The 27,413-nt window shown below is 33.2% G+C and overlaps 4 protein-coding genes across 18 annotated transcripts in view; 3 read left to right on the top strand and 1 right to left on the bottom strand.

Moving 5' to 3' along the window:
* LOC148602050 (kinesin-like protein unc-104) overlaps positions 1-9,566 on the top strand; it is a 90,710-nt gene extending 81,144 nt beyond the window's left edge. For all 12 annotated transcript variants that reach the window (XM_088556701.1, XM_088556705.1, XM_088556703.1 and 9 more), the window contains 3 exons: positions 133-252; positions 985-1,103; positions 1,821-9,566. In XM_088556701.1, coding sequence (XP_088412827.1) covers positions 133-252; positions 985-1,103; positions 1,821-1,860 — 279 coding nt within the window. In that variant the 3' untranslated portion in view covers positions 1,861-9,566. The remainder of the gene's footprint in view (positions 1-132; positions 253-984; positions 1,104-1,820) is intronic.
* Positions 9,567-14,597: 5,031 nt separating this feature from the next.
* On the top strand, positions 14,598-15,461 carry LOC148602049 (uncharacterized). The gene has a single exon (XM_088554455.1). The coding sequence runs from the start codon at positions 14,598-14,600 to the stop codon at positions 15,459-15,461; it is 864 nt and encodes a 287-aa protein (XP_088410581.1).
* Positions 15,462-21,055: 5,594 nt separating this feature from the next.
* Positions 21,056-26,755, bottom strand: LOC148602048 (7SK snRNA methylphosphate capping enzyme-like). Its single transcript, XM_088556527.1, has 4 exons — positions 25,469-26,755; positions 24,565-24,783; positions 23,609-23,732; positions 21,056-21,736 (listed from the first exon to the last, which is right to left on the bottom strand). Exons 1-4 carry the CDS (start codon positions 26,753-26,755, stop codon positions 21,123-21,125), a joined length of 2,244 nt encoding a protein of 747 aa, XP_088412653.1. The 3' UTR covers positions 21,056-21,122.
* Positions 26,756-26,819: 64 nt separating this feature from the next.
* LOC148602047 (uncharacterized) overlaps positions 26,820-27,413 on the top strand; it is a 28,275-nt gene continuing 27,681 nt past the window's right edge. For 2 of the 4 annotated variants that reach the window (XM_088556525.1, XM_088556522.1), the window contains exon 1: positions 27,059-27,189. The gene's annotated coding sequence lies outside the window, so the exon portion shown is untranslated. Of the gene's footprint in view, positions 26,916-27,058; positions 27,190-27,413 lie in introns of those variants that run through there. The other 2 variants (XM_088556523.1, XM_088556524.1) reach the window with 2 other exon arrangements.

The following is a 27,413-nucleotide window of genomic DNA, read 5'->3' as shown; positions in this document are numbered from 1 at the left end:
GAGAAATTAATTAAAGTCAGTTTCCTATTTTACTAATCTTTTTACCTCTAGGGAACTTTTTGATCTTGAAAAGAGATTTATTGTAGTTATAATTTTTACATTTTAATCCATAATATTTTGACCATACCATAGATTGTTAGAAGGCCCTACATATACATATATAACAGTGAAAAGGATCCTGTAGAAAGGTCTATAATCAATCTAGCCACCTCACAGATAGAATACAGTGAAGACCAACAATCACTGCTGAAGGTAAATTACCTCCCTTTGATTCTACAACACTCCCCTCTTTAAATTTTTAGGTAAAGGTTTCCATTTTGAATATCGGAAAAAAGTGGAATACCAAAGTATCAGTGGAATGATTTAAATATGTCAAATTCCCAAAACATGGTCTAAACGTGAACACAGGAAACAGTGATGATCAACACACACAATGTATATTAAATATGTCAAATTCCCAAAACATGGTCTAAGCATGAACACAGGAAACAGTGATGATCAACACATACAATGTATAAATATAATAATCATCTACATTTTGCTGTGGTTCTCACAGTGAAAAATGGATTATAATAGTTTTAATTCTTTCCTAGCTATAGGCTATGATTGTAGTTGGAAGTTACTTGAAGGTGTCTATGAACATCCATTTCTAATATGACATCTTCATATGGTCAAACAGTATATGTTGGTACAACCCCACCTTCAACACCTGCGTACTGTCTCTTTTCTTTTGCTGTCACTTCAAGACAAAACACTCGTTTGAAAATGTTTACCGTATTTGTTATATTAGAAAAGAACTAATTCGTGGAGGGGATAGATTTGTACTCATTTTAAATCTTACTTATTTGCATCTGGATAAAAAATTTGGATGTGATCCCACCATGATTAATTTGTATACATGGTTTCATATTAACTAAAATCAGAAGAAGGAAAATGAAACGCTTTTTTTACACAAAATAATAAATAATTTTTTATATAATGTAGACCAGGAATACATTCTCAGTGCTGACAAAACATCGTGGATTCCTGATGCAGACCATTGATGATAAGGACTTCCATGACTGGTTGTATGCCATCAATCCACTCCTAGCTGGACAAATTAGGTAGCTTTTCCTTCTCTGTTTACACAGGCAAATGTGCCACACATGAGAATCAGATGGTTTGCATCATATGATTATCATATGCATTGAGCACCATATGAAAATTCAACGTTTCAGTTAACATATGATAATCACATGTTTTTCACAAACATATGATTATCATATGGTTTCATGCCCATATTATCATATGAGACTCGTATGATAATCATATGACTACCACATGGTAAATATCATGATTGTCACATGATTACCATATGATTATCATGTGGCACATTTGGCTGTGTAGAAAGCTTAAGTTTATTGAAATCCTACAAATGTTTCATTTATCTTCTTATCTTGTTGGGAGTAATTTTGTTTAAGAGAAGATTGCTCTTATTTTGCCAGCATATTCTCTTTCAATTTCACTTGAAAAAGCTGTTACTAGAAGACTTCACTGAAAAGAAATTTATCATTTCATCATTAAAATACCAATAGCTAACTTACGTGACAGTTTTTCAATAGATCACTTACTTGTAATTTTTCCTGCTTCTTACAATTTGATATAGAGTCCACTCACTTATTCCAAAGCCCTTAAACACACAGAAACATTGCAGTAATGAAAATGAGTCTCCTCAAATTAAATTACAAGTGGGTACTTAATGAAAATGAGTCTCCTTAAATTGTATTGCAAGTGGGTACTTTCTTATTATTTTACAATTAAATATTGGTTTTTTTTTTCAGATCAACTTTATCGAGAAGTAAAAACCCAGTTGTGCTATAGACTAACACTGCGTAGAGATTGCTTCAGACAATTCTAGACTTTATAAAGAAAAGAAAATACAAGTACAGAATGGAATAGTGATTTCTGATTGGCTATTAAATTCCAATTATTTGTACATAAAATCATTTATTATTGTATTCATGTGATCTCAGTGTTATAGTGCAATATGAAGCTAAGCTTTGGTGTAAACAATTATATTATATTCCTCTGTTTCTCTGTTCTGAATATCTGATGATATGAGATGGATCCGGAATGTTTTGTTGTGCTACAGTTAAGGTTGACTTTGGTAATGGTTTCAGGAGCAGTTCCAGACACTTTGAAAAGGAGGGATGCCAGCCTAGGGTCCTCAGAAAAAAGGGGAATAGGACAATATTTGCCATTGTTTGTCAATTTTACACATGAAAATGGCAGATTTCCCAATAAAAAGGGGGTGTGCCAACCCCCTTTAACCCCCTCCCCCCACCCTTTGGATCTGCCACTGGGTTTACAAACCTTGTTCAAGAAGAGAGCTACAGCATTTGATTTGGAGAGATATCTGTGAAGATTAAGGAATATATGTAAAATAATGTAAACATTACTAGGTGAAGGATTCAAGATCCTTGGAACCTCTAGTGTTTCTATCCCCAAAGTATTGTTTATCTTTGCAGGACAAGAATGACCTGCAGAATTCAATTAGGACATAGTTTATTTGAGGATAGCTGCATCATCTTTGGCTTTTCAAGCTCATAAAAAGTTAGATATTTGTTATCCATATTTGTTGGAATAACATATCATTGTTTAAGGTTTCTTTCACTGTTAAAGATGTAGGTACAAAATGTATAAATTAAAAAAAGAAATTATCAGAAAACGAAGTTATACATGTACAAATAATATGTATGTCTATCTATATCTTAACACAAGTAATTTGTATCTATGTACATGTATATTTAGATGTTAACTTACTAAACCTGATTGCTTTTTCACATTTGCACATGTGACATTTTATTTAGTGTACAAATCCTCTGTAATGTGCTGAAATAATGGCTCCACGAAATTTTATTTTCGAAATATAAACATCTTACATTCCTCTTCCAGCTTAACCCCCCCCCCAAAAAAAAAAAATCTGGTAAAAAAATTCACAACAGAGAAACAGAGTTTGTTATATTTCTGTTAACATATACTGATTGTTGTAAATAATCATCCTTATTGTTAAATTCTATCTACATTTGTTATTTATAGTGTGTAATATCATGGAGACATTAGCTGTGTATAAATAGCCACTGTCTAAATATCTTACAGCTTGTTATACTGATTTATAAAAAAAAAAATAACACAATTGTTTCTCAATGAGGTATTAGGCAGTGTTGTTATATGCAAATATTTGATGATGGAATGCTGAGTGGTAAATTATACTGTATACTTGCATATCTAAAATATTGCAATTTTATGGAATATTTTAGAGGTAAACATCTACAGATGTAAGCTGATTTACATGTATGAATGAAGAAACATGTATGTTCAGAATTCAGGGTGTACATATGGAGAATAAGCAAATTAAGACTGAAATTTTTCCAGGACCATGGGAAGCCAGATAGTTGGTGATACTTTTTTGTCAAGATGTTGAAAACTGACATTATTATGATAATCTGCTTGGTCACATGGTAGAAGACATATTGTTAGTATTGTTCAGTGGCATAGCCAGGGCCAAATTCATGTAGAAGCCTTTCATAAAAAGGGTAGGGATTTATGTGGTATAATTCTGTTGCAAGCATATTGGAAGCCTGGCTTCTTGAAATACTCCAGTGTTGACAGCTAGCCTTGTTTTAATATGTCAGTAGCCAAAGATAATATAAGTAAGACCTGGAAGTTTTCAGTAAGAAAAATAAAGACTGAGACAGATTAATCAAAGTATGTACAGTTTGTCTGTTTAAAATTTTGAGCTTCATGTATGTTTGTGCAGGGAAGATAAGCCTTTGCTGGCACCTATAGGGGAGGTAATTCTGTATGGTACTCTGCAATCCTGATTAGTTACAGGTGTTTTTGGAGATTCATCTTTGTTATGTGAGTATTGAATGGAACAGATTTTGTAGTGATGCAGGTATGTCAAATTATTGTGATATTTTACCATGAAGTATACTCAATGGCTGCATGATTTTAAGAAACTGGTTGCTTTTTATCATCTGTGAAATGATCATACCTAAATCCATCATGTTTTTACTTCTCTTTTTTTCACAGAGAGGTATTTATTATTGAAGTAGATTTTTTCTTCATTCCACATCTTAAATGTAGATGTTTAGTCATAAAAAATATATACTTAACTTAACTAGTGAATGAAAATAGTTTAGAATATCACATTGCTGAAATATCTAGTCAAAAATACACATTTTTAAGTCATCCCATATTTGGCCAAAATGTCATTTTATTCTTCTTAGTATAGTAAATATAAGTCAGTAAATTGTGATTACTTTTGCCGAACTTCATGAAAAATACATAATTTTCTTTCATATAAAAGTTCTTACTGCGAGTTGACCATGGGTGTTTTAGTTTACATGTAGCTAATGTATTTCAGCTTTAGTTTTTTTTTCAACTCAGTCATTTAAGGAGGTAGACCTAAGGTAAGGGAAATAACTTTTAAAATCAGTTATATGTTAGTATTTAATTAAATTTCACCAAAGCCTATCAGCTTTTAATTGAAACAGAATGAAATCAGTCGCAGTTTCTTTGATGCTTACATGTGATTGATGTAAAATACAAATGTTCTAATGAGTTGTGTCCCTTACCCTAGGTCTGCCTCCTTAAACTGGACAATATATATTTCCCCAGTGATATTATAAAGAGCTCAAATGTTGGATCAGCCCATGTGTTATAATGGAGGGTTACAAGGTATCATGAATATTATGAGTAATTTTAATTAAGTTCCTTTGTCTCCCTTTTTTTACACATGGTATTGTCCAATATTCTAATTATAACCTCTCTAGATTGTCAGTGGAGCAATACCTATATACATTATCCAATCTGACTCAATTTAGTGACTGGAGTGATACAATAGTTACAATTGAAAACCAAAACACTTATGGTATACTCACAGAAAAGAAATTAAAAGTGAAAATAATTTTCCTTGTAATGGATCATTGGCATTATGGCTATATTTTTAAGACATACACCATTGTAAATGGCCATTCATGTAGTTGTGTAGGCTATGCTGTTGTGTGTAATGATGTAGCCCATATTAGATAGAATACATAGTGTCATTCTAAATTACAATCTCTGTTGTTTGTTGATCACAGGAGAAATTTAATGATTTAATTATTGGTTAATACATGTACTTTAAAATATAAATTACAATGAGATTGCCTAAACCAAATTAGTATCACATGTGTGTTGTGTTAAATTGAATTGTTGAAAAATGTCGTACAGAAAAGCAGAAAAGGTATGTAAATGAATTTATTTTCATAGTAAAATATTTTTGCTTTTTAAGAAAAGTAGAAACATCATTAAGATAGACCCTTTTGAATTCTTGCTATAAATATAGACAGAACATCTTTTTCTCCCTTTCTTTGTGAGTTAATAAATAAAAAATGCATTTCTTTAACCACTTGGTGGAAATTTGAATTTTTTTAGCAGTTTCCTGCCATTTCATATTTCTTAAGACTGATTCTCCAGATAGTGAGTGATTTGAACTTTTTTTTCCACTCTCTATTACAGAATTTTGATTTTTTTTATGCTAGCTAAGGCTTGCACATTGAAAATTCAAATTTGACTCTCCAATGGAGAAATAATTTATACCTGAAGGAGAATTAATTTATAGTAGTGAAATGGGAAAATAAGTTGCTGTAAAATTGTACAACTTAGTACAGTTAATATTGAAAACAGGAAGTAAAATTGAAATAAGTAAAGAGTACCAGTAGTAATATTTTGAGTATGAGGACTTTGGTTTAGGCTGTTTCTTTGTACATTAGAATCAATGCAATGATACATGTATGTTCTTTGTCGATGCATTCACTCTTTAGATTGTAATCCTGACATATTAACATTGAGAAAATCTTGTCCTGTATTCATGCATTATGTGTGAGATTACATTGACTTTTGAGACATGACCTTGTATTTTTATTTTGTTTCATATTCAATTTTTTTTTTGATTTGATCTACCAGAAATACATGTATGAAATTTACAAATGCAAATATACACAAACATGCTCAATAGATTAAAGAATCAGTAAATATAAAGTTGCATTGGATTTTGAACTTAATCACTTTGTGTGGTTGATTTCTGTAAATCATTTGCACAATGTCCAATGATAATTGCATGTTAAATTTAATTTAGCTTCCATAAGTTTTTGTTATACTTATCAAATACATGAACATAAAACTTTGTTAAAAGTATAAAATCAAACAAGATTAAAATTTGAGTTATGACCCAAAAAAGTTTAAACAAGATTCACTGATGTGAAAAAAAAGAAATTAAAATTTTGTAAATAAAAAAAAAATGAAAAGAGAGACAACTCTGTCATTTGTTCTGTTATATTCATTCCAAGATAAGGTTATCTAACTGTGATATTCAGTGTCTGTGAAAGATATCAATGGCTTGTCAACTGATAAGTAAATTCTATTATAAAACTGTGTGCTTATTTATATTGCTGAGTATGTGAACTTCTATTTGTTTTTTAGTTTTTTTTGTTTATAGGGATCATTGAGGGTTGAACTTGCCAAGGAAGGCTGTTTATAGCTCCCTCTTAAATGGGAAAAAGTTGATAACATAAATATGGGTTCTTCTTATTTGAAAAATCAACCTATTGTGGAACATACAATGTATAAATAAGAAAACAATATCAGATTTATGAACTTTATCCAAAGTATTGTGGTAAAGGACAAAGAAATCCCATCTTTTGGAATCATTTTAGTATTTAAATGAATCGATCATTTTCCCTTAGCAAATGAACATTTATACAAGCCCCTATATCTCCATACCTTGCTGTTGGTGTCCTTGGTGAGTGAACCTGGTTTTTGGACCCTGTTAATTTACAAAATGGCTATGAAATGAACATCTACTGGTATACAAGCCCCTATACCTCCATACCTTGCCATTGGTTTCCTTGTTGAGTGAACCTGGTTTTTTGACCCTGTTAATTTACAAATGGCTATGAAATGAACATCTACTGGTATACAAGCCCATATACCTCCATACCTTGCCATTGGTTTCCTTGGTGAGTGAACCTGGTTTTTGGATCCTGTTAATTTACAAAATGGCTATGAAATGAACATTCTTAACTGTTACTGTGTAATAATAAGTTTGTTACGTTTAGCTTTATACTTGTGCCAAATATTTTTACCATGCTTTCAGTGTAGATAATGTAAATTATTTATAATTAGTATGAGAATATGAAATATAGCCTTGTGTTGTGACATGAGCAAGCAACAATTTGATTTTTAGAAAGGCTAGGATCAAATTTGTTTTCGTTGTTATTTCTAAACTGACTTCTTACTTTATAGTGTACTTTTTTTTTACAAAGTTACATTCTGTGTCAAAACCTGATATTTTATGTTGACCCTTCACTCATTCTGTGTTTGACATTTTTTCTACCAGGTATCGATCAAGTTTCCTAGCAATGAAATTAATCTCAATATTATGGAAATAAAAGTATTGCTCCTTAGGTTAAAGTTAAAGATAAATGATATTATATGATATTAATGGTCATGAGATTTGAAATCTTTTGCTCATATCTTTTTTCAGTATTTTCTCTATTTATATTTTCTCTTTGAGAAAATGCAGTTTACATCAGGTATTTTTTTAAACATTTGCTGAAAATTTCCCATTTTAACAGCATACAGAATTTCCATCTTTGAAAATTTGGTTAAATACAGAAACAAACCCCAATCAGATGTTGTGTTACTACTGTTAAGTCGTGCATTCAGTTATTTTTGTGTGTCCACAGTAGTAAAAACTGTAGAATCTACCTCAGTTTTTGGAAAGAAATCCTGGTAGGATATTGAAAAAAAGTTGCATAATGTTATGAAGGTCATGAACTGTGTATTGGAAATACCCAACCCATCTTTATTATTTACTAACTTCACTTGCTGCAAATTTAATTGCAAACTTGAAATTTTTGTGTAGTTTGTTGCTATATATAGGCATTACATGCAAGTAATAAAATATTGTTATAGTCAGTTGACTATTACTTCTGACCTTGTTGCACTAGAGCAGCCCAAGGTAAATAGAGTATGCAAGTCTCGTTTTAGTTTCATTTTCTTTACCAGAATTTGCGACGTAGAACATATTGAAAACCGAAGACCGATCTGCATTTTATTGTTTACTTCTGGGTACTCAAAACACTGTATAACAAAGCAAAATCTATTTTATGTTTTTTCTTAATACCTTTATCATGTAGAAATATATATTTGTCATTTTTATCAGTATTTTTTACACAAAAAGATGGTTTGTCCTTAACTCTGAACTCAGCACTCTCTAAATGACAAGTCTCTTTGCTTTTGAATGGTAGACTAGGACCCATTCTCATGAAATCAAGGTGTCACATGACGAGACTTGCATACCCTATACCAATTTTGCTAAGTGGACTCCTGTATTGTATTGATAACAATGGAGCTCAAACTCTGTGGTCATTTTAATAGACATTTTCATTCAAGGAATTTAACAGCTGAAAGTAGGATTTTTTTTTTTCAAAAGATGAATTCCTTTAGCTAAACTGGTTTCTACCTTGAGCTACGCTAGTTCAATAAGGTCAGAGGTCAAGGTCAAGTCACTGTAATTGTACCAAAAGTTTTTAGTCACTCTTACTCTTGTTGAAATAAAGAGTATGAATGATCAAGCAAATTCTATTAATAAGTAGTTCTGTTTTAATATCTGTGCCCTCACATATTTGACCTTGAATAAGTTCAAGGTCAGGTCATTTTCAGTTTCGCATTGGGGGTTATGTGATGTGAAAGGTCAGTAAGATAAAACATTTATGGCAATATAAGATTTATATTGATACTTATAATTCTTAACATTGTACCACATTTGATTATATTGTTTATTGTACCAATTTATTTGGCATTACTTGGTCTGAAATTAAAATTATGAACTTTTTAGCTGCATTTTTCTAAAGTTCAAATATGTGACATGATAGTAAGGGATTCTGTGTCCTTATTTTAAATATGATGATAAGAAAAGGAGTAGTTTAAAATGTTTATACTATTGCAATGATATGGGGAATGTTCTGTGTTCTACTAATCATTCCAAAATTTTGTTTTTGGTCCTGTTTAATCCAACATATTTAGTTTTGCCATAACTCTAAAAATAAAAATGTTGTGCATGAATTTGTAATTGACTTTGCTGTGAACGATTAAGAAAATTGCAATAGAATTACAGCCTAAAATGTATGGAAATGTTGTCATGGTTAACAAGAATTAGCTATTGTAAAATATAGGATATTGCTGTGCCAGTCATGTTTTCTTATTAGCTGTAGATGGCAGTCTTATTTCAGGCCAATTGTTGCATTGGTATATTTATTTTGCTGCACTTATCAATACATGTATTCTATAATCCTAAAAAAAATTTCTGAAATATGTTGTATAATTTTCTCTTTGAAATTCTCTAACCTAATATCATGAAATATGTGCAATATTCCACAGAAATGTTATTGTTTACATACTTTGTTGCTATGGCAACAGTTGTGATCTGTACAGCTTTTTGTTGATGTGATATTGCAGACATTAAAAAATCAAATCAATGCTTGTTTTATTTTCTCATGATTTTATATGTGTTTATGTTGAGCCTTCTAGTTTGCTTTCAAGCTCGAAGTATTATACATCCTTCAGTTGAGTTATCTCCCTTTGCATGTTCATTTGTATATCCAACAATTGTACTGTGTCAATCAGATATAAATATATATTATTGAGCCAATCAAAACTCTCACCATCTGGTCAAAGGTAAACACAATCATGGCCATGTGCACATGGCTACATACCAGCTTCACGCCCCGTTATACCATATGATACATTCAGAAACAGATTTACCTTAAAACAGAATAAATTAAAACCAATTAACAATGATTATCCCATCAGGAAGTATCTTATACTATACACTTCGAAATGCAAGAATTGATAAAAGAAAATGGATGACATTTGTTTACACTTTTGTCATGTGTCTTTTTTTTTTTTTTTTTGGGGGGGGGGAATCGGTGAACAAGGAAATACTGAAGGCATCAGATAATAGAGATGATTGAAAAAGAACACAAAGGTCATGGTAGTTTGCTAGAAATTTTATCACTTGAAAAAAGAATAAAGTTTGTTGAAAAAATATAAATAAGAAATAAAATTATATTTTAAGATAAACTTAACCACAAATGACAAAGGTCAACATGTTTTCAAATCAGGGACTATAAGAGCACCCTAATATAAAGTCCTTGATAGAAATGAAACACCTGTAGAAATCATCATTACCTGGTTATTTCAAATGAATAATACTAATTCAGTGGTGTTAGCATAGCCTGCTTACCCGAGAGTAGAAAGCTTTGGGTGCATTCCCCAGCTCACACCAAACACTTCAAAACTAGTAATCACTGCTTTTCAGCCAAGTATACACTAGTACTATTTAAGAGAACAGAGTAGCACCTGGTTGGCTCAAGAGTCAGAATATGTCCAAATTAGAGTGACATGCATCCCTGTTGGCTAAAACTGCTATATGATAGCACAATAAAGATCAGGCTCAGTGTGTGGGACTAGTACAAAGTGGGGAATCTGTTCAATTAGTCAGTAGGTCATGAAATATCTGGCATAGGACTTAAAACAATAATCAATCAATCATTCAAATGAATTGACATTAAATACAGTTCGTGAGCTTTCCAACACCTGATAAATTTAAAACATATGGACCAAGTTACTATACCTAAACAAAACAATAGATAATGTTCTTCAAATCAACCAACTTTATATACATCAAATTAGAAAGTCTGATGCAACTAAACAGGTCGAGAGTTCTACTATATAAAGACATTGAATACCTGTACACGTATATACTCTACACGTTGACGTACTCCCAAACAGTAAGAGTGGGGAAAACGCTCCCGGGCCCACGTAGGGCCTCGGAGTAGGCCAGAGCGTCAACATAGCAGCCCAACTGCTAGTAGGACATACTCTGACCGAGTTCTTCGGTCAGGTATCTCAAAGGCTGGGCTCCGCCACCAACACCAGTTGGTTCTACTAACCCACTAACATCGACCGTGAGAGACCTGTATTGGTATTCAAGGTGGTTAAAAACTCCCAATCATCATGTACACGTATAGGGATGTCCTGGAAAGACCTTCCAATCATGTCAGTGAGATAACTGAATTTGTCATTATTACATTTATACTTTAATTTGATATATGATTTTCACAGGAGGCCCTTTTAGACCACAGTGGACTCGTGTGAAAATCAGGGCCATAATTAAAATTCCTACACCAGTCAATTCAGTATGTCAAATCATTTAGAATCAGGATTCAAACTAATGGATCAAATAATAAAAAGGGTCTAAAATCAAATCAATTCAGCAAATTAAAAAACAACAAGAAACAAGACTCTATACTCGGCGTCACATAAATAACATACTGTTAAAATTTGAATAAAAATATTTTCTACGACTTTATTGACACCAACCGTCGTTTAAATTGTCTTAAATGACTTGCTCATTCGTTTAGCCAAACGGCTTCTCAAAAACAAGTCGCTTATTAGCTTAAATCATGCGTAACAAATCCTTACGGGAAAATCCCATACTAATATCCGCCATGTTGGTTTTTACGGGACGATTTGTTTACAAACGAAGTGCGTAAGTTCCCGTCGAACTCCGGTGACAATCGTCTGCTTGATCAACTTCTCGGTATTTTACGTTGTTCGCGTAAAATAAATCCGAGATATCCGAAATAACGCCGAATTGCATTCTGGGTTCTTCGGTTTTTGGACAAACCATTTAAACGTAAACAACATCTCCTAGCAACCCGATCACTGTAAACATGGCCGACTTTTTACAATGTTAATATTGCCACCTAGAATTAAAATCTGACCGGAATTTAACGATTCAATGTTTAGGGAGAAGCCGTTTGGCTAAACGAATGAGCAAGTCATTTAAGACAATTTAAACGACGGTAGGTGTCAATAAAGTCGTAGAAAATATTTTTATTCAAATTTTAACAGTATGTTATTTATGTGACGCCGACTATAAATTATATCTCATTGAAATTTGTCACGAAATCGGCCAAGACCATAACCCAGAAAATGGATCCAAACTTTCTTTTGTACATTGTATATGCATCACAGTATCGTGACGCGAGATACAATTCATGGAGTTCAATTCAATCACGCTACAACTTTTGGTCAAGAAAACAAATTTTTATGGATGTTCGACCCAGGTTGACACAGCGCAATTCATATTACCCTAAAAATAGTACATTTACAGGTACATCATATAATACCATATTGAGAAAGACATTGATGAAGTCACTGGGAATTTGAATTTTTTCATCTCATGGTAATTTCAGGGAAATTATGAGTATATAGTACATCCTGAGAGGAAGGATTCTCTTACATTTATTTCAGTGTCCAGTGATCACAGAGTTTTACACAGTCCACTCCTAAAACGGTACGTCTAAACACCACCTAGGCCGCCTTGGTGCACCAAGCTCATGAAACTACACTAAGGACATAAAGGAGCAGTTGTATTAGCACCAAGACCAATCAATATGATAAAGTTTAAATAAAAGAACGTACATGTCAAATTTGGTGTAAATATAGATAAATATAAAAGATTTATTAACATTTTCCTTGGCACGCGCCAACTTTCGTTGACGTGACATTGTTGATTGAATCCAGTGAAGCCTGACGGATTATAACGCAATGTATATTTACTGCTTAATGTGTGAAAATATTGAATGAAATATACTGTTCAATTTTAATAATGAAATATGATTATTTTCGGTATACATTAAATGCTACATAGAGACATAAAAGTTAATATTTACGCGTGGCACGCGCTATTCTTTGTAGATAGCTGATCACCTTGTTAATTGGTCTTATCAGTCATTTAACTAATAATTGGGTGTTTTTCCGCTAATTAGTGTTAATAAGAGAACGAAAGATGTTTTCTTTGATGTTCTGTTACAAATTTGTTTTTTTTTTTTTCATAAAAACTTTTGTTACCGCTTTCTGAAGCACTGTATGCGGAAATCACAGTAAATCTATTTGGTATGTGTACTGTCATATTTGTTATGTTTTAAATGCATCAATTATGCACCATCAAAGATGAGTTAGAAGTGAATGAAAGCTTTCAAAACATACGCATACACTATTATAAATTTCATTTGCCATACACTGCCATGAACGGAGGTATGCTAGATCCATGGGAAGGGTACCATCAAACCGACTCTTCATGGTACAATTTTTAAAGTACTAAATGAAGGACGGGTTTGCTAGTATCTCGGCATGTAGGCATGGCATGACTGGGTTTATGCCCGACAGTCAGGTGCTGACGGCTTTCCCATTGCACGGATCTTAACGCTCATACAGGAGTATTACAAGAATAAAGTGTTAGATCCCCCAGTTTGGAAAGGTTTTGTTGCTTCAGGACAATTATCCTGAACTTGCTTCTAGCTTTTTCTATGTTTTGGTATACTTAAGTTATCGATGTATATTTCAAATCACACTGAACTTTTGATATTAGTTGAATCAGCGAAATGTCAAAGATTTGATTCAATCATATTTTGTTTAGACCCAGAAACGCATATACATCGATATATTAATCTCATTAAAATTTGAAATTGTTTGATACCACCGTCTCGTTCTGTCGTATAAAAAAAAGACAGCTTTAGAAAACTGGACAAGAGTGGTGTCACACAATTTGCTCCATGTGGTGTTTTTAAATAGGGCAGTGCACATAAATGTTCTTTGATATTTATTTTAACTCCCAATTATTTAAATATAATGATAAATCAAAACCTGTACGTCACCTTACCTCGTATGTGTAATTCTCGTCCATTACATCAATAAATTTAGATTTCGCTAAGATAAGACTCCCAAAGAATTTGACCAGAACTTTTGTAAGTCACTCTTTGTTTATAATATGTTTTATAATAAATTTACACATATGGAGAGTGGTGTGCATTATGTAAATTAACAGTACAATAATAAGACAAACGTAATACACATTTAATTATCAATTAATTTAAGTACATGTATATCACAGAACATTTCATAATTAATATCACGGTTTAAAGTCTGAAATAATATTCTCTACTGCGTTTTGCATTTGCGCTGATCTACATTTCGTTTGCGCCGATTTTTTTCTGTCAATTACATTGAAACTTGATGGTACATGTACATATGGTGTCTTCTAGCTATTCCAACATTTTGAAATTACATATTCTACCTATTCCAACATGCAGAGAACAATAGATGTTGTTATAGCCTAATATGTTGTTACAATAATTAGTAATTAATTAGTTTTACAGGTAAAATTTACCTGAGAATTAAATATGAAAAATTACTGTTTATAAATTTTCCTACAAAATAAATTTTGAGTGAAAATGAATTAAATTCTAATAATATAAGAAAATGAGGAATATGTTTTATTAAAATAAAAATAAAAATTATATTAAACTTTTTCAGAACCTGATCCACAATGGCTTTAAATTCCAAGTTAAAACTAGACGTGGAGAGAGATGTTACTGCAGTGTTCCACCCGCAACTGTCCTGCAACTATAAATACTAAGAATGACTTACCAACCAAAGTAATGGCAAACCACAACCACCAACCTGACGCAATGCAACTTAGAGTAGATGACATCTTACGAAAGATGAATAGACGTTGCAAAGAGGAATTTACACCCATTCCTAGCATATACCAAGAGGAACTCGTCAAACTACGCAACCATGAGAGGAATGATGACACTCATAATCTCGTTTCACACATACCAACTTTCCAGTCCTGTAAAGGCAGCCTATACAACGAGAGACACAAACTACTACCCGCACTACCAAACTCAGCAGCTGATATTAATATTGAGGGTGAATGGGCTGAAACAACTGTTCGACAACAATTTCTTCTAGCAGATGACAACACACATGGCCGCATGTTGATATTTAGTACACCAACCAACCTTACTCACTTAGCTGCAGCTACTACTATTTATGCTGATGGTACATTTTACTCATGCCCTACCTACTTTTACCAGTTATATACTCTTCACGCTATGGTTGATGAAACTATGTTTCCACTGGTGTACAGTTTACTACCCGGTAAAGAACAACCAATGTATATTCGACTACTCAGTATACTCAAAGATCTATGTAACACCAACAACACTCCTCTTCACCCGACAACCATGTTTGTAGACTACGAAACAGCAGTACACAATGCCGCCTACGCAGTATTCCCTGGCATCAACATCAAAGGTTGTTTCTTCCACTACACCCAGTGTATATGGAGAAATGCACAGAAACATGGCCTTCAAACTGCATACAACGATGATGAATATGTCCACCAACTAGTTCGTAGAGCAGCTGTACTACCACTACTACCACCAAACACTGTTGAAGACGTATGGTTTAATGTACTTGAGGACATCAACGATGGTAGTGAGGGGAGGAGACTTTAGTGTTATTTTAAAATACAGAGAGATAGACAACAGACTCGCCAACCTGAAAACCAGACTTCAAAACCAGGAACTCACACCAGTCCAGTATGCTGATGCCGCATCTTACTTGTTACACATTGACTGAAATTTACTATGTTTTATTTGTTTCAACAGTATATTTGTGCTTTTTGTCTTGAATTAACTTTTGCAATATTGCAGTATGATTTTAGTAATTTGTTTATATTTGTGCTTCTTTCTGATCAAAAAATTTTGTTAGTGCTAAATAATTTAGTTGTTCAATATGTTGTTTATATATAATAAAATGTACAAAATAAAAAAATGAATTTATTTAGTTTTAATTTCTTTTTCTCCTGTTCAAATCATTTATTCCATGACGATACCAGGAGGCATGATTCAGACAAAGTCATCACAAATATAACAGAATACAACAATACAATATCAGACAAAATCAGTTTTTATAGCACAGTTTCCCAATAAACATTAAAAAAATCAAAAGTAACTGTACTGAAGTAAGCAAAGGATACATTTACAAAACATATTAATTCCAACATTCTTACAAAAAAATCACCTTTTTACCTGTAATTAACATCACCAATTAAATAATGTTTTTACAAGCTAATCCGATTGTTTGTCCAATGTTTACACAATAATTCCACCTATTCCAACATGAAATTTTTGTTTTTTTAACTCAAATTTCAAAATGTTGGAATAGGTGGAATGAACCGTACATATGTTAGCTATGTCACTCTGCTTCAGAACACGTTTTTCCGATATGTACGACCATTGTTTATTTGATAATCAGTGGTTTGGCTTCATACCGTCACTAATTGGCAGCCACAGAGTCTTCTTGACTTAGTTAACAAACTTCATGATATAACCAGAGTACATTTTGCCGATTTGAAAAGAGCGTTTTTTGGAACCGGAAATTATGAGCTATTTGGACATTACAATCGCCATAAGGTATCACAGCAGTGTTGGTTATCTGAAACAACAGAACAGAAAGATAAACTTTTTCATAAACTTATGAATGACTGTAAAATATCTCCAAGGCCGCGTCGTTCAAGCAGTCAATAATAATTTCCAAATTCCGATTCCGCAAAGACTTGCAAAAAAGCCAAATCAAAGTAAACGACCAAGAGTGTGCCGTACAAAACCAAGATACTGATCATCTTTGAAGAATCTATAGCGACAAATCAGGACTGAAATAACTTTCTCATGCGTCTATTTAAGATATTGATATTATCATTTATTGATAATGTAAACCTAGTATTATTTATGTTTATTTACTATAAGTTGCATGTCATTAATTGTGATTAATAAATGATTTTTTTGTCGTTACTTATCTTACAAAAACAAAAATGAAAAAAACAAAACAAAACAAAAACGAAAACAACCCCCACAAAAAAACAAAAAAAAAAACCCAAAATCCCCAAAAAACATAAAATAAAAAACAAAAATAATAATTTAATAAAGAAACAAACAGGTAAGACAGGATGTAGGTGGTATTTCAAAGGATAATCAGGACAATAAAAAAAAAACTCCCGGGAGAATTTATTGCCTTTTGGAGGAAGTATGTTAAGATCACTCCAGGATTTTTATAGCATTTTGGGAAATTTCCTGGAGTCACTCTGAAATGGGAGTTTGAGAATCTATACTCTTTGGGTATACTGTATATGTAGGTAGATTGCCTATAGAATACAGCTGTTTTGGAAAAAAAGGAATTTACATTTATTCCTATTTTAATTACTTCCAATTGGGAAAACAATCTTTTCAGCAAAATTGACACCGACAAAATTATCAAGCAAAGGGTGTTTGTGTTGGTAAACGGACAGAAAGTCACAGGACAAAAAGTCACAAAACTCCTAGGACAGAAAGTCACAGGACAAAAAGTCACAATCTACATTTTCCACCCTGGTGGACAAAAAGTCACAGGACAAAAAGTCACAATCTACATTTTCCACCCTGGTGGACAAAAAGTCACAATGTACAGAAAAGTCACAGTTCATATTTATTGTAATTTCTGACCTTGCATTGTGGCCCCTACAAAAAAGCAAGACTTATATTTCTGCTCAATGTGTATGTAGGTGTACAATAAGAAGTCACAATACATGTTTTTTGTGATTTTTTTATGCTCCCGCCTATAGGGGCATGTAAGTTTTACACTCGGTACTGTTTAAGTGTTTGAAACCCAGAAATAATTATGATAAATTAGAGATAGATGAAGCAATACTGTAAAGATGTTTTAACATTTATTTATTACTTTTGTTATAACAATTTACATGCGTAAAACAATGTCAATAAAGTATTAAAACATATATGCAACTATTTTTTTTTCAATATAAATATGCACTATTTAAAGTCACTATTAATGTCTGAGGTAACCTTTAAGCACAATATTATAGAATCTTGTATTTAAAGCACTATACCAAAATGTCCAAATTGTAAAGCACTCAATTGAAATGTCTTAATTGAAAACCACAATAAAGATCTATGTGCAGAAATGTCAAAATTGGAAAGCACTAAACAGAAATGTCCAAATTGGATGGCACCGACACATTTCTGCTGAGTCTGATGTTAAAGGCGACACCACGTAAGAATTGTCCCGCTGTCTTTCAACCACTGATACGATCACTGCACAGATTCTGTAAACGTTTCTGTAAAAGAACTTGCTTCTGGTTGTCTCTTTTTGTTGGTCGGGTCCCAATGGCATCCTGTTGTATGACTGTTGTGACTGTAGCGTGTTCACGTTGAAACCACTGAATGCAGGTCCTTACACTAGGATGTGCACTGCCAACTAAGGTAAAGAACTTATTGTTCCACCCCTCGCACAGGTTGTTTGTTCTGGGATCACTGTCCGTGGTGGCTGAATGTATACTCCATATGGATGGCGGAAACATTGGTGGTACACGACGCATCGTCAGTCTTTGTTCCCCATTGTGTTGAACAGGTCTGTATGTATCAGTTACATAAGTAATCTCAAAGTAGTCAACCAATTCTACAGTCTCTGCTGGCTCTTCAGGGATGACAGATATTTTCTTTCTTTTTAACTAAAACAACAAAACGACCATTTTTTCCTAAAAGAGTGCACTACATCCTGTCAAACAGAAGCTAGTTAATTAATCAAGTAATTATAATCTATACATATATGATGATTGAAGTGATTAGGGGTAGGGGTAATATTTTTAACATTTTTTGAAAATCCTTTCTTGAAAACTAGTTTTTCGTGGTTTAATTATGTAGAATATTAGAATAGTAAAATATCTGTCGAATAATACCAAATTTGAGACGTTTTAGTGGAGTAATAAGTTGTAGAATCGACTTTATGTGACTTTTGACCGAAAAATCGAAAATCCCATTTTTCGCATTTTTTTAAAATTCTGACCATGAAAATCGCCAAAATTCATCAAAAGAACCCCAGAAGTATGAATTGTGACAATACTAAACAGAAAATACCAAATAAGCCATTTTTACTGAAGCATTAATACTCTAGGGGTTTTGACATTGAAATATATCACAATTTAAGCGATTTTTCGGCGGGGTAGGGATACATTTTTCGCATTTTACCGCAAAATCCTAAGTGCTACCGCAACTTTCTTGGTACTATTGTAAACCTGCGACATTGGGCTATACGATGATACCTGTATTTGTTTAGTTAATTCAGACATGCCATCCCAGGAAGGCTAAGAATTTCAAACAACTGAGTCACAAAAATCTTGGCTTTTTGACCCAGAGGGGTACAAACATAGGCTTATACTGAAAAAAAGTCCGAGAATATTCTTTGGCGACAAATTAATTCGGAAATGGGAGGTATAAAGGTACCTAAAAATCACCATGAAGTTGATGAGTGGCTGGGGGGGGGGGGTGCACGGTGGACCCTCCCAGCCCATGGACTACATGTATGTATTTACTCCTGTTCAAATGGAAATCTGACAATACATATTTTTTTTGTGTATAAATAATATGAAAGAGCAGTTTCTTTGGTATACATTGTCATGATTGTATGTAATTACTAATTTTATTATACTTATTATGTCGATTTCCTGTATTTTGATTGGTTAAATACAATGGTAATATTCTGCTTTACTACACGTCTCTGAGGGTGATAACTCACTCAGTATAATCAAGTAAGTACTTCTCCATCTAAGAATCAGGCAAAATGTATATAAGATGTGGCACATGAAGTAAAAATACACAGAAATTTTATTGCATTATCCAAGTATTTATACCTCATAACCTGAAGAAATTACTGTCAAAGTGTTTGTAAAGTTTGCCTTTTTCCTAGAATATTGATAGTTCAAATTAAGTTGAAATGCACTATGGTAAAATGGTGATCAAAAATCTTCCAGACTTCTTTTCCTTATATAAGCAGTTAAAAAATATCTTCATCACCAATGCTTCAGGATAAATTAAAATAGCTTTTCAGTTGTTTTCTAGATATATTTAAATTTGTTTGAGGCAAAAAAAGAACAAAATGATATGCCACTCATTGCCCGATTCTTACACAGAATGGTACTTTAGCCCTGCCACATTTTTATTGCCTGTCCTATGTCAGGAATTTCTGTCCTATGTATGTATTGTTTTGTTTCACTTTCAGTTTACTTTTGTGATGCTGGAGTATATACAGGGAACTGTTTCGCTGTACCTATGTATAATATTATTTTGGGGCCAAATGCAGCCTGCCCTCCAGTGTGAGGGTTTTCTTGTTGTTCATTGAGGACCCATGGATGGCCTTGGGCTGACATTTTTCATCCCTGTTGGGGTTGTCATCTCTCTGACATATTCACCATATCCATTCTTGATGCATCTCATGATTATATTAACATATCTTACCAGGATAGTGGAGCTTAGTGTTCTATGCAATATTACAGTGAGTGATGAAGTTAACATTAGGGGAAAGAGTTGGTCTTCCTTGATTAATGAGTATCACCTGATGAACTTTCCTTGAGGTAATCATAGTAATTAATTGAACAAGTAAAAATGAGATTTAAACTTTCTATCAAACTAAGATTAAATTACATGTCACTAAGAAATGATAGAAAGTTACAATCTCCTTGATAATTGTCCACCAAAGATATTTGGTCAGGTAATGGTCATTTAAGGAGGTAGACCTAGGGTAAGGCATATAACTCTTGAAATCAGTGATACGTTTGTATCATATTCAATTTCACCATAGCCTATAAAGCTTTCATTTAAACAGAATGATATCAATCTATTACTTTGCTGTTTACATGAGATTGATGTAAAATGTTGAATACAAACGTTCCAATGATTCGTAAGAGTTGTGTCCCTCACCCTAGGGTCTACCTCCTTAATCAGGGAAAGACCAACTTTATTCCCTGAAGTTACCTACATGTATATTATTTGCTATAATGCAATGGTTTTAGAATTGTGTATATACATGTACACATCTATTGAAAATTTCTTAATTCTGACACCTCTGTTGTTACATATTGTGAATATTGTCATGCTGTATATTTGTAGTTATAATGCTCTATAGTAAACAGAAAGTACATACACATGTAAGAAAGAAACCTGGACAAGGGAGACACACCATACAAGTGATTCAATTCAAACATGAGGGCAATTCAAAAAGATAAGCTTTTGAGAATTATATTAGAAACAAATTTTAACAAAAATTCTAAATGCCATTGCAGTTTATCTCTAAGTTTCATCTGATTTGGAATTTGTTGATAGTTCATTTTCATCTATAGGTGTTTCTGAAACATTATCAGTAATGTCTTCATGGTTCAAAGATTTCTGGTTAATTTGAATATCATTAGATCTGCCTTCTTGAATGTCTTGTGTCACTTCCTGTGAAATATGTGGTGATTCTGGATGAGATGGGGTAAAAGAATTGTCTCCCCTTGAGTCTTCTGTTACTTCTTGTGAAATATGTTGGGATTCCGGGTAAGATGGAGTAAAAGAGTTACTTCCCCTTGAGTCCTCAGTAAGTTCTTGTGAAGCATGTGGGGAACCCTCGTGATGAGGAGTACAGTCGTATTTACTTCCCCTTGTTTCCTCTGCAACTTCCTGTGAAATGAATGGTGATTCTGCTTGATATGGACTACATGAGCATGAACAGACAGGTGTATTGACCAATGAAATGCATTGACTTGAACACTGTGGTGAAGTAGAGTTTGAGGCTATGCTGTGTGACTTAACACAATCTTCATCTGTGTAAGCAGGAGTGTTAACTGCAGAAATGTCATAGGTTGAAATTGGAGTATTTGTTACAGTATCTGCTTTTGTGTAGAGCTGAATTGGTCTTCTAAATCCTGAAAAGGAGACAAGATATTATGTATATAAAAATGCCAAGGGTTAAACACATATTGTATTTTTTGCAAATTCTGTCTAATACATCTTACATGCCATAGAATTATAAATGTAACAGATGTTTTGTATAGAAATGAGGTCAAAAGAAAATACTCCAGTATTAGATACTTGGGTTGTCCCTATGGTCTATCCTCCTAGTTTATGTTTGTTTTTAAGGGGTACCTGGTCTATACCGTAGATATGAATAAGACTGTATTGCAATTTTTATCTGTCAAAGAATAAAAACAACTAAATTATGGTTTTTATTGCTTTTTCTCTTGGTGTGCCAGTGGACAGGATACATGTAGTACGATAGTCCATCAAGCTGTTTGACAATGATTTCTTTTTTCCCCTTTTTAACGGATTTTCCAAACAAATCTGTTCTAGCAGTACATGTCCCCGAAATCTTGATAATAAAGAATCAACCTTCTTACATAAACCACCTGTACTAAAGCATCAGATAGTGTACGTGTATGCCCAACACCCCAGTGATTATAGTCTCACAAAAATCTAAATCTTAATCTTACAAAAATAAGATATCAGAAAAATGTATGTTTCCTGTAACCCAACATATCCGGATATATTGTGATCAAATTTCCAGAAAAATCATTTACAGTACTGTTCCAAAATTCTTGAAATACATGTACATGTAGCTCATATCTAGTTCTAAACTAGGTTGGTTTCATCAACAGAAGGGCAGTTCCCAGTAGCAGTAGCACAAGTACAGGAGCTAGGGCAGTTATACAACTGTATCTACATGTACATGTATGAAAATACAATGATTTGTATTCATCACAGGGAATAAATCCAAGAAGGTTCGACATAATTTGTTTAATATGATACTTGACCAAAAATAATTTTTTTTTATGAAAAATATATAATTCTGACCTACAATGTACCTACTTCAGGTGATCTGAAATTTTTTTTGCCTTGGTATAAAAGAAGCAGTTGTAATACATGTATATTTTGACCTAAACACTACCAAAAAATTTATCAAAATTGAAAAATCTTTCTGAGCAGTTTGAGGTACATGTACATGTACAACCACAAATGAAAATGGACAGTAACATAAATGTACCCAGGGGTTGGAAATTTTTTTGGGAAGACCCGAGCCTTGGACTATTTCATCTTCTGTCCACTAAGCCCGAACAATGTTGTGTCAAGTCCCAATCGATATAAATTCAATTTTGTTATCTGATATTCTTATGTATAATTCTGTTTGCAGGGAAGAAGACACAGTGTCGATTGATTCCGTGTCCATGCTTGATGCCTTGTAATCAGCTTTCCGTTTCTGCATTTTTTTAACAGTAAAATTGTAATTGAGCAACAATATTATTCTCAAAAGTTTATAAACGAAATTTGACCTTTATCATTCCAGCACTTGATTAATAAAATTCTAAAAATATAGTTACTATTAATAGGCCAGGGAATAGATCGAAAAACATGGTCCAAATAATGACAACAAAATCCTTCAAAATATAGTTTTTATTTTTTTTAGATTTGCCATGCCCGACGGACTTATTTCATTGAAAAATGGAGTCCGAGGTGCAATTGTTTTGGTCCCAGGCGTCGGGCTTTAGGAATTTTCAACCCCTGGTACCTTTATGTAGCTGCTGTGCTCGCCTTTAGCCACTAGCCCAAAGCCCGGGCTAGTAATAATTGATTGGGGCAAGTGAAATGATACATACATTTCTTCTTGTTTTGGGCTAGTTGAATCCTATACAGTCCTCTATTATTCAGGCTAGTTGTTGAGAATTTTGAAGGAAAGGACTGAGTATCTCTATATCTCATTGAACTTGTTGAATGGACTTACTAAAAACTATACATGAACCTACCTTTTGATTTGTGGAAGGGGACATCAACAACTTCACAAGTTGAAAAGCCAACCTCTCTTAACAGATAATCAGAAAACTGTGGTGGTTTTAATCTGATGGTTTGGAAAACTTTGAAAATGTCATCCTGAAAACAAATGGAACAACAATGAACAATAATTCTTAATATACATGTACATGTAAGTATACAAATAAAGATTTAATACATCATGTAGCTACATTTCTTGTTTAAATCGATGCTCTTGAAAAGAACTAAATCATAGTTGTTTTTTTTTTCTGAAAAAAAAAGTATGTGCATGTATGTTTCCTGCTACCCTACCTACACTAGTTCTTTGTGCCTACCCTAAATACATGTATTTCAGACCATTTTAATTCAACCACAGTTCAAGTCTAGATTGTTTCCCCATTAGCTCAATGTAAAATGCTTTTAAAAAATATATCAAAGTCCCTACCTACCCTACTTTTTCTTCTTTCTGCGTAGCTGAAAGTGAGACTATTACTATTTTTGGCCTAATATGAATAACTTCAGAGAATAAAGTTACCTTTCCCTTGTTTGAATGACCATTAACTGATGAAATGTATTAGGTATTTAGCTGGACAATTATCATGTACAGAAAGAAGTAATTTGCACTACATGTACAAAATGTACATGTTTGTACATGTATGTATCAATTGTTCCCTGTGTATTAAATTTTGATAATTCACATTATGAAATAAATTTGGTAAATTTTACTTTCAAATTTTCTCATGATTAAATATCACAACGCGAATATAAATCAACTGATCTCAAAATTTAAAATTAAATTAAATAATTGAAAGCACAAGGTTGAAAATAGCAACAAATTATGGACAAGATCCAATAAATCACATATTTTTTACTAAATGAAAAACAAATTTAAGTACAAAAATGTATTTGTAAGAGTTACAAAAAGTTTGAATATATGCATGTTGTAGCTTACTGTCAATTTCTTTTTCTTTTTGTATGATGACCAAGGTTGAGGTTCTAGAATCAATTTCCCCCCAGGACGAAGATGATTGAAGATACGCTTGAAGAATCTTTTCAAGCCCAGGTCTCCATTGTTGAGATGAATCCACTTGGTTATACTTAGAGCCAAAATGACATCATACTCTTCCTTCTGCTGATCAACAAGTTCGTCTGAACTTAGAACATAGTTTCCCTGCAATGAAAATGATAGTTTATGAAGACAAGAAAATGCAAATACATTTTACACGTACATTTGTTTTGTATTAGTATGCTTAGTTTTGCTCAAAATAATTTATCATGCTTTGTACTTCCTTGTTAGAACAACCAAGTGTACCTTGTACTATTATTTGAGTGAACATGCATTGTTTTTTTTTTTGTATCCAGGATATTCTCAAGTTTTGATAATTTTTAAAGGACTAAAATATAAGGTTCATTTTCATGTACAAATGTTTGTGAGGTTGTCTAAGTGCATGAACAGTTACATGTACATGTAGTCACACATGTAATTTCTAAAAGCTACTAACTGTACAAAATGTATATAAGTATTCAAGCAATTTACACAAGAAAAGAAAACAATACACATCTACATGTAATTCAAGTCTCTAAACACCAGTGTTCTCCCCAAGCCATTATAGCACTGTAATTTGCAGCACTATGATTCTTAGCACTATATTATCAGTACTTAATTAACACGTAGTTAGAATGCACTATGGGCACTGTGCTAAAATTTTGGAGGAAGGCCAAAAGAGCTGGGCTATTTAAAAATTATGGGGAGAACACTGCTTACACAAACATGTTCATGAATATTTTCAGTGATTAGCAAGCGTACATATACATGTACATTTGAAATTTTCTTCATTTTAATAAGACATTTGTACCTGGATAAAAGTGATGTTATAAGGAAAGCCTTCTTTGGGACTTTTCCCTGCAACTGGAGGACCACAGACAGGACCATAGTTGACCATACAAGATACAGGATAAGGCTTGTGATCTGATTTCTCTGTAGATATGTAATGCCTTATATTCTTCCTTGCTGCTGATATCAGAGATCGATCAATGTCAACTCCTACTACCTTTGATGGATTATAATCTTTTGCCAATGAAAGTGTCAAATGCCCTACATTACACCCAATGTCAAGAACATCTTTGTTTTCAAACCATTCTTTCCTAAAGCTGTGTATTCTATGGTCATCTTCAGCCTCTGGGTTCCTATAGCCATAATATCTGTTATAATTGCCATGTATGAACTTGGGTCCTCTATTTGATTTTGAAGTACTAGACTGTCTTTGATTTTGTTTCTTAGCCGACTTAGTTGGTTGTGGTTTATGTGATTCAATAGTTCTTGATGGACTAAGTGACGTTCTGAAAACTGACCTACTTGTTAGAGCACTATTATCTGGTTTAATGTCACTCATGCTTAAACACCTTTTCCGCTTCCTCGGCCTTGGAGACATCTGTGGAATGACTGGTGAAACAATCTTATCAGCTTTTGATGAAGAATCTAATTTAAATGATAACTCTTTAAACTGTGGTGAATGAGACAGTGAATTTTCAGGGGGTTCGTCAATTTCAATTTTCAAAGCTTCCATTAAATTTTTCCTTTTTTCTGATTGTGGAGGTGGTGGTCTCACAGCAGAGAAAGAATCATGGCGCTTCTTGTTTCTTTTCTTTTTCTTACTTCCTTTCACACAGGTGTCATCATCAGCAGATTCCAAATTCAATGGATCAGTAATATTAAATGGCACAGAGTTTATTGGCTCTTTCCTGTGAGCAGGTGTTGGCAGTGGTGATGAATATGGTGTCTTTTCATTATCCTCTTCATTTATGCTGTTTAAATTCAATGGGTCATTTATGTTTCCTCCAAGCAAAAACTTTGAAGGCAAAACCATTTTTTCACTGGGTGTGGACTTGAAACGCTTTCGTCTAAAGCCAGCTTGATGATGTGAACTGTCCACTCTGTATGAACTAAGTCTCCTTTTCCTCCATTGAGATGACAGGTTTGGTCCAGCATCACTTTGTCTCCTATTAACATTTCCATGATGGTTATCACCGAATTTGAATGTTACAGGTGATGGTTTAGGTTTTGAATTCGATTGTTTCTCACCACACAAAAATTCTGAATGCTCAAATTGAGTATGAGTCGGAGTTTTCACTTCCACACTCATTCCGCTTGTTTGTTTACATGGAGCACGTGTGCGACAAGTAAACGTCCGAACAGTGCTGCCCTCAAGCGGGTATCCGTCACAAAAATGCGGTCACAACAACAATCACCTTTGAGAGATTGCATGGGCGGTATGCCCGCCTTGAAAGTACAATAACTTTCAGGTTTGTATAAAAAAATGACAGCTTTAAGTATGAACACCTCAAAAGGACTCTATACACAAGGAGGAACGTCTAATATGACTTAAAAATCCAGGACAACAAATCAGGCCGATTGGGCACTGAATCTCAGTGCGCTTGCGTGTAAAGACTTCTGGGAAAACCATTCGGAAAAAACATTCCGAAATGTGTCGTCTGCTAGCACTTGCCGAAGCTGAAGAAAAGTAGAGATGCTTGGTTGTGAATTTTATAATAAGGCGACCGAGGGAAATATTTTGAAGTATGTCAAATGAGTAAAGTAGTATTTAATTATATGATATTGAACTTTTCATTGTCCTATATTTTGAATTCTTAGTTTAGTTCTACAAGAATTCATATTCTCATATTTTTAATCTGAGGCTGCATGGAACTGGAAGTGAAAAAGTCCAGGTAAATAAAAAAATATAGGTATTATGTCCAAAATGATGTTCAGTGTATGGATTAGTGAATGGCAAATTGAAACAG

Source organism: Perna viridis, chromosome 12, assembly GCF_037379345.1.
Source record: "Perna viridis isolate PV_CMFRI_1.1 ecotype Kerala chromosome 12, ASM3737934v1, whole genome shotgun sequence".
Taxonomy (NCBI): domain Eukaryota; kingdom Metazoa; phylum Mollusca; class Bivalvia; order Mytilida; family Mytilidae; genus Perna; species Perna viridis.
Note: the sequence above shows the minus strand (reverse complement) of the source record. Positions and strands in the feature narration are given on the sequence as shown.

Excerpts from the sequence above, each read along its gene's own strand:
- LOC148602049 (XM_088554455.1), top strand. The coding sequence starts at position 14,598 with ATGGCAAACCACAACCACCAACCTGACGCAATGCAACTTAGAGTAGAT.
- LOC148602048 (XM_088556527.1), bottom strand. The coding sequence starts at position 26,755 with ATGAGTGTGGAAGTGAAAACTCCGACTCATACTCAATTTGAGCATTCA. Across the intron at positions 23,733-24,564 it reads AAAAGAAAAAGAAATTGACA|GATGACATTTTCAAAGTTTT; the intron begins GTAAGCTACAAC and ends ATTTGTTTTCAG. Across the intron at positions 21,737-23,608 it reads CCCCTTCCACAAATCAAAAG|GATTTAGAAGACCAATTCAG; the intron begins GTAGGTTCATGT and ends TCTCCTTTTCAG.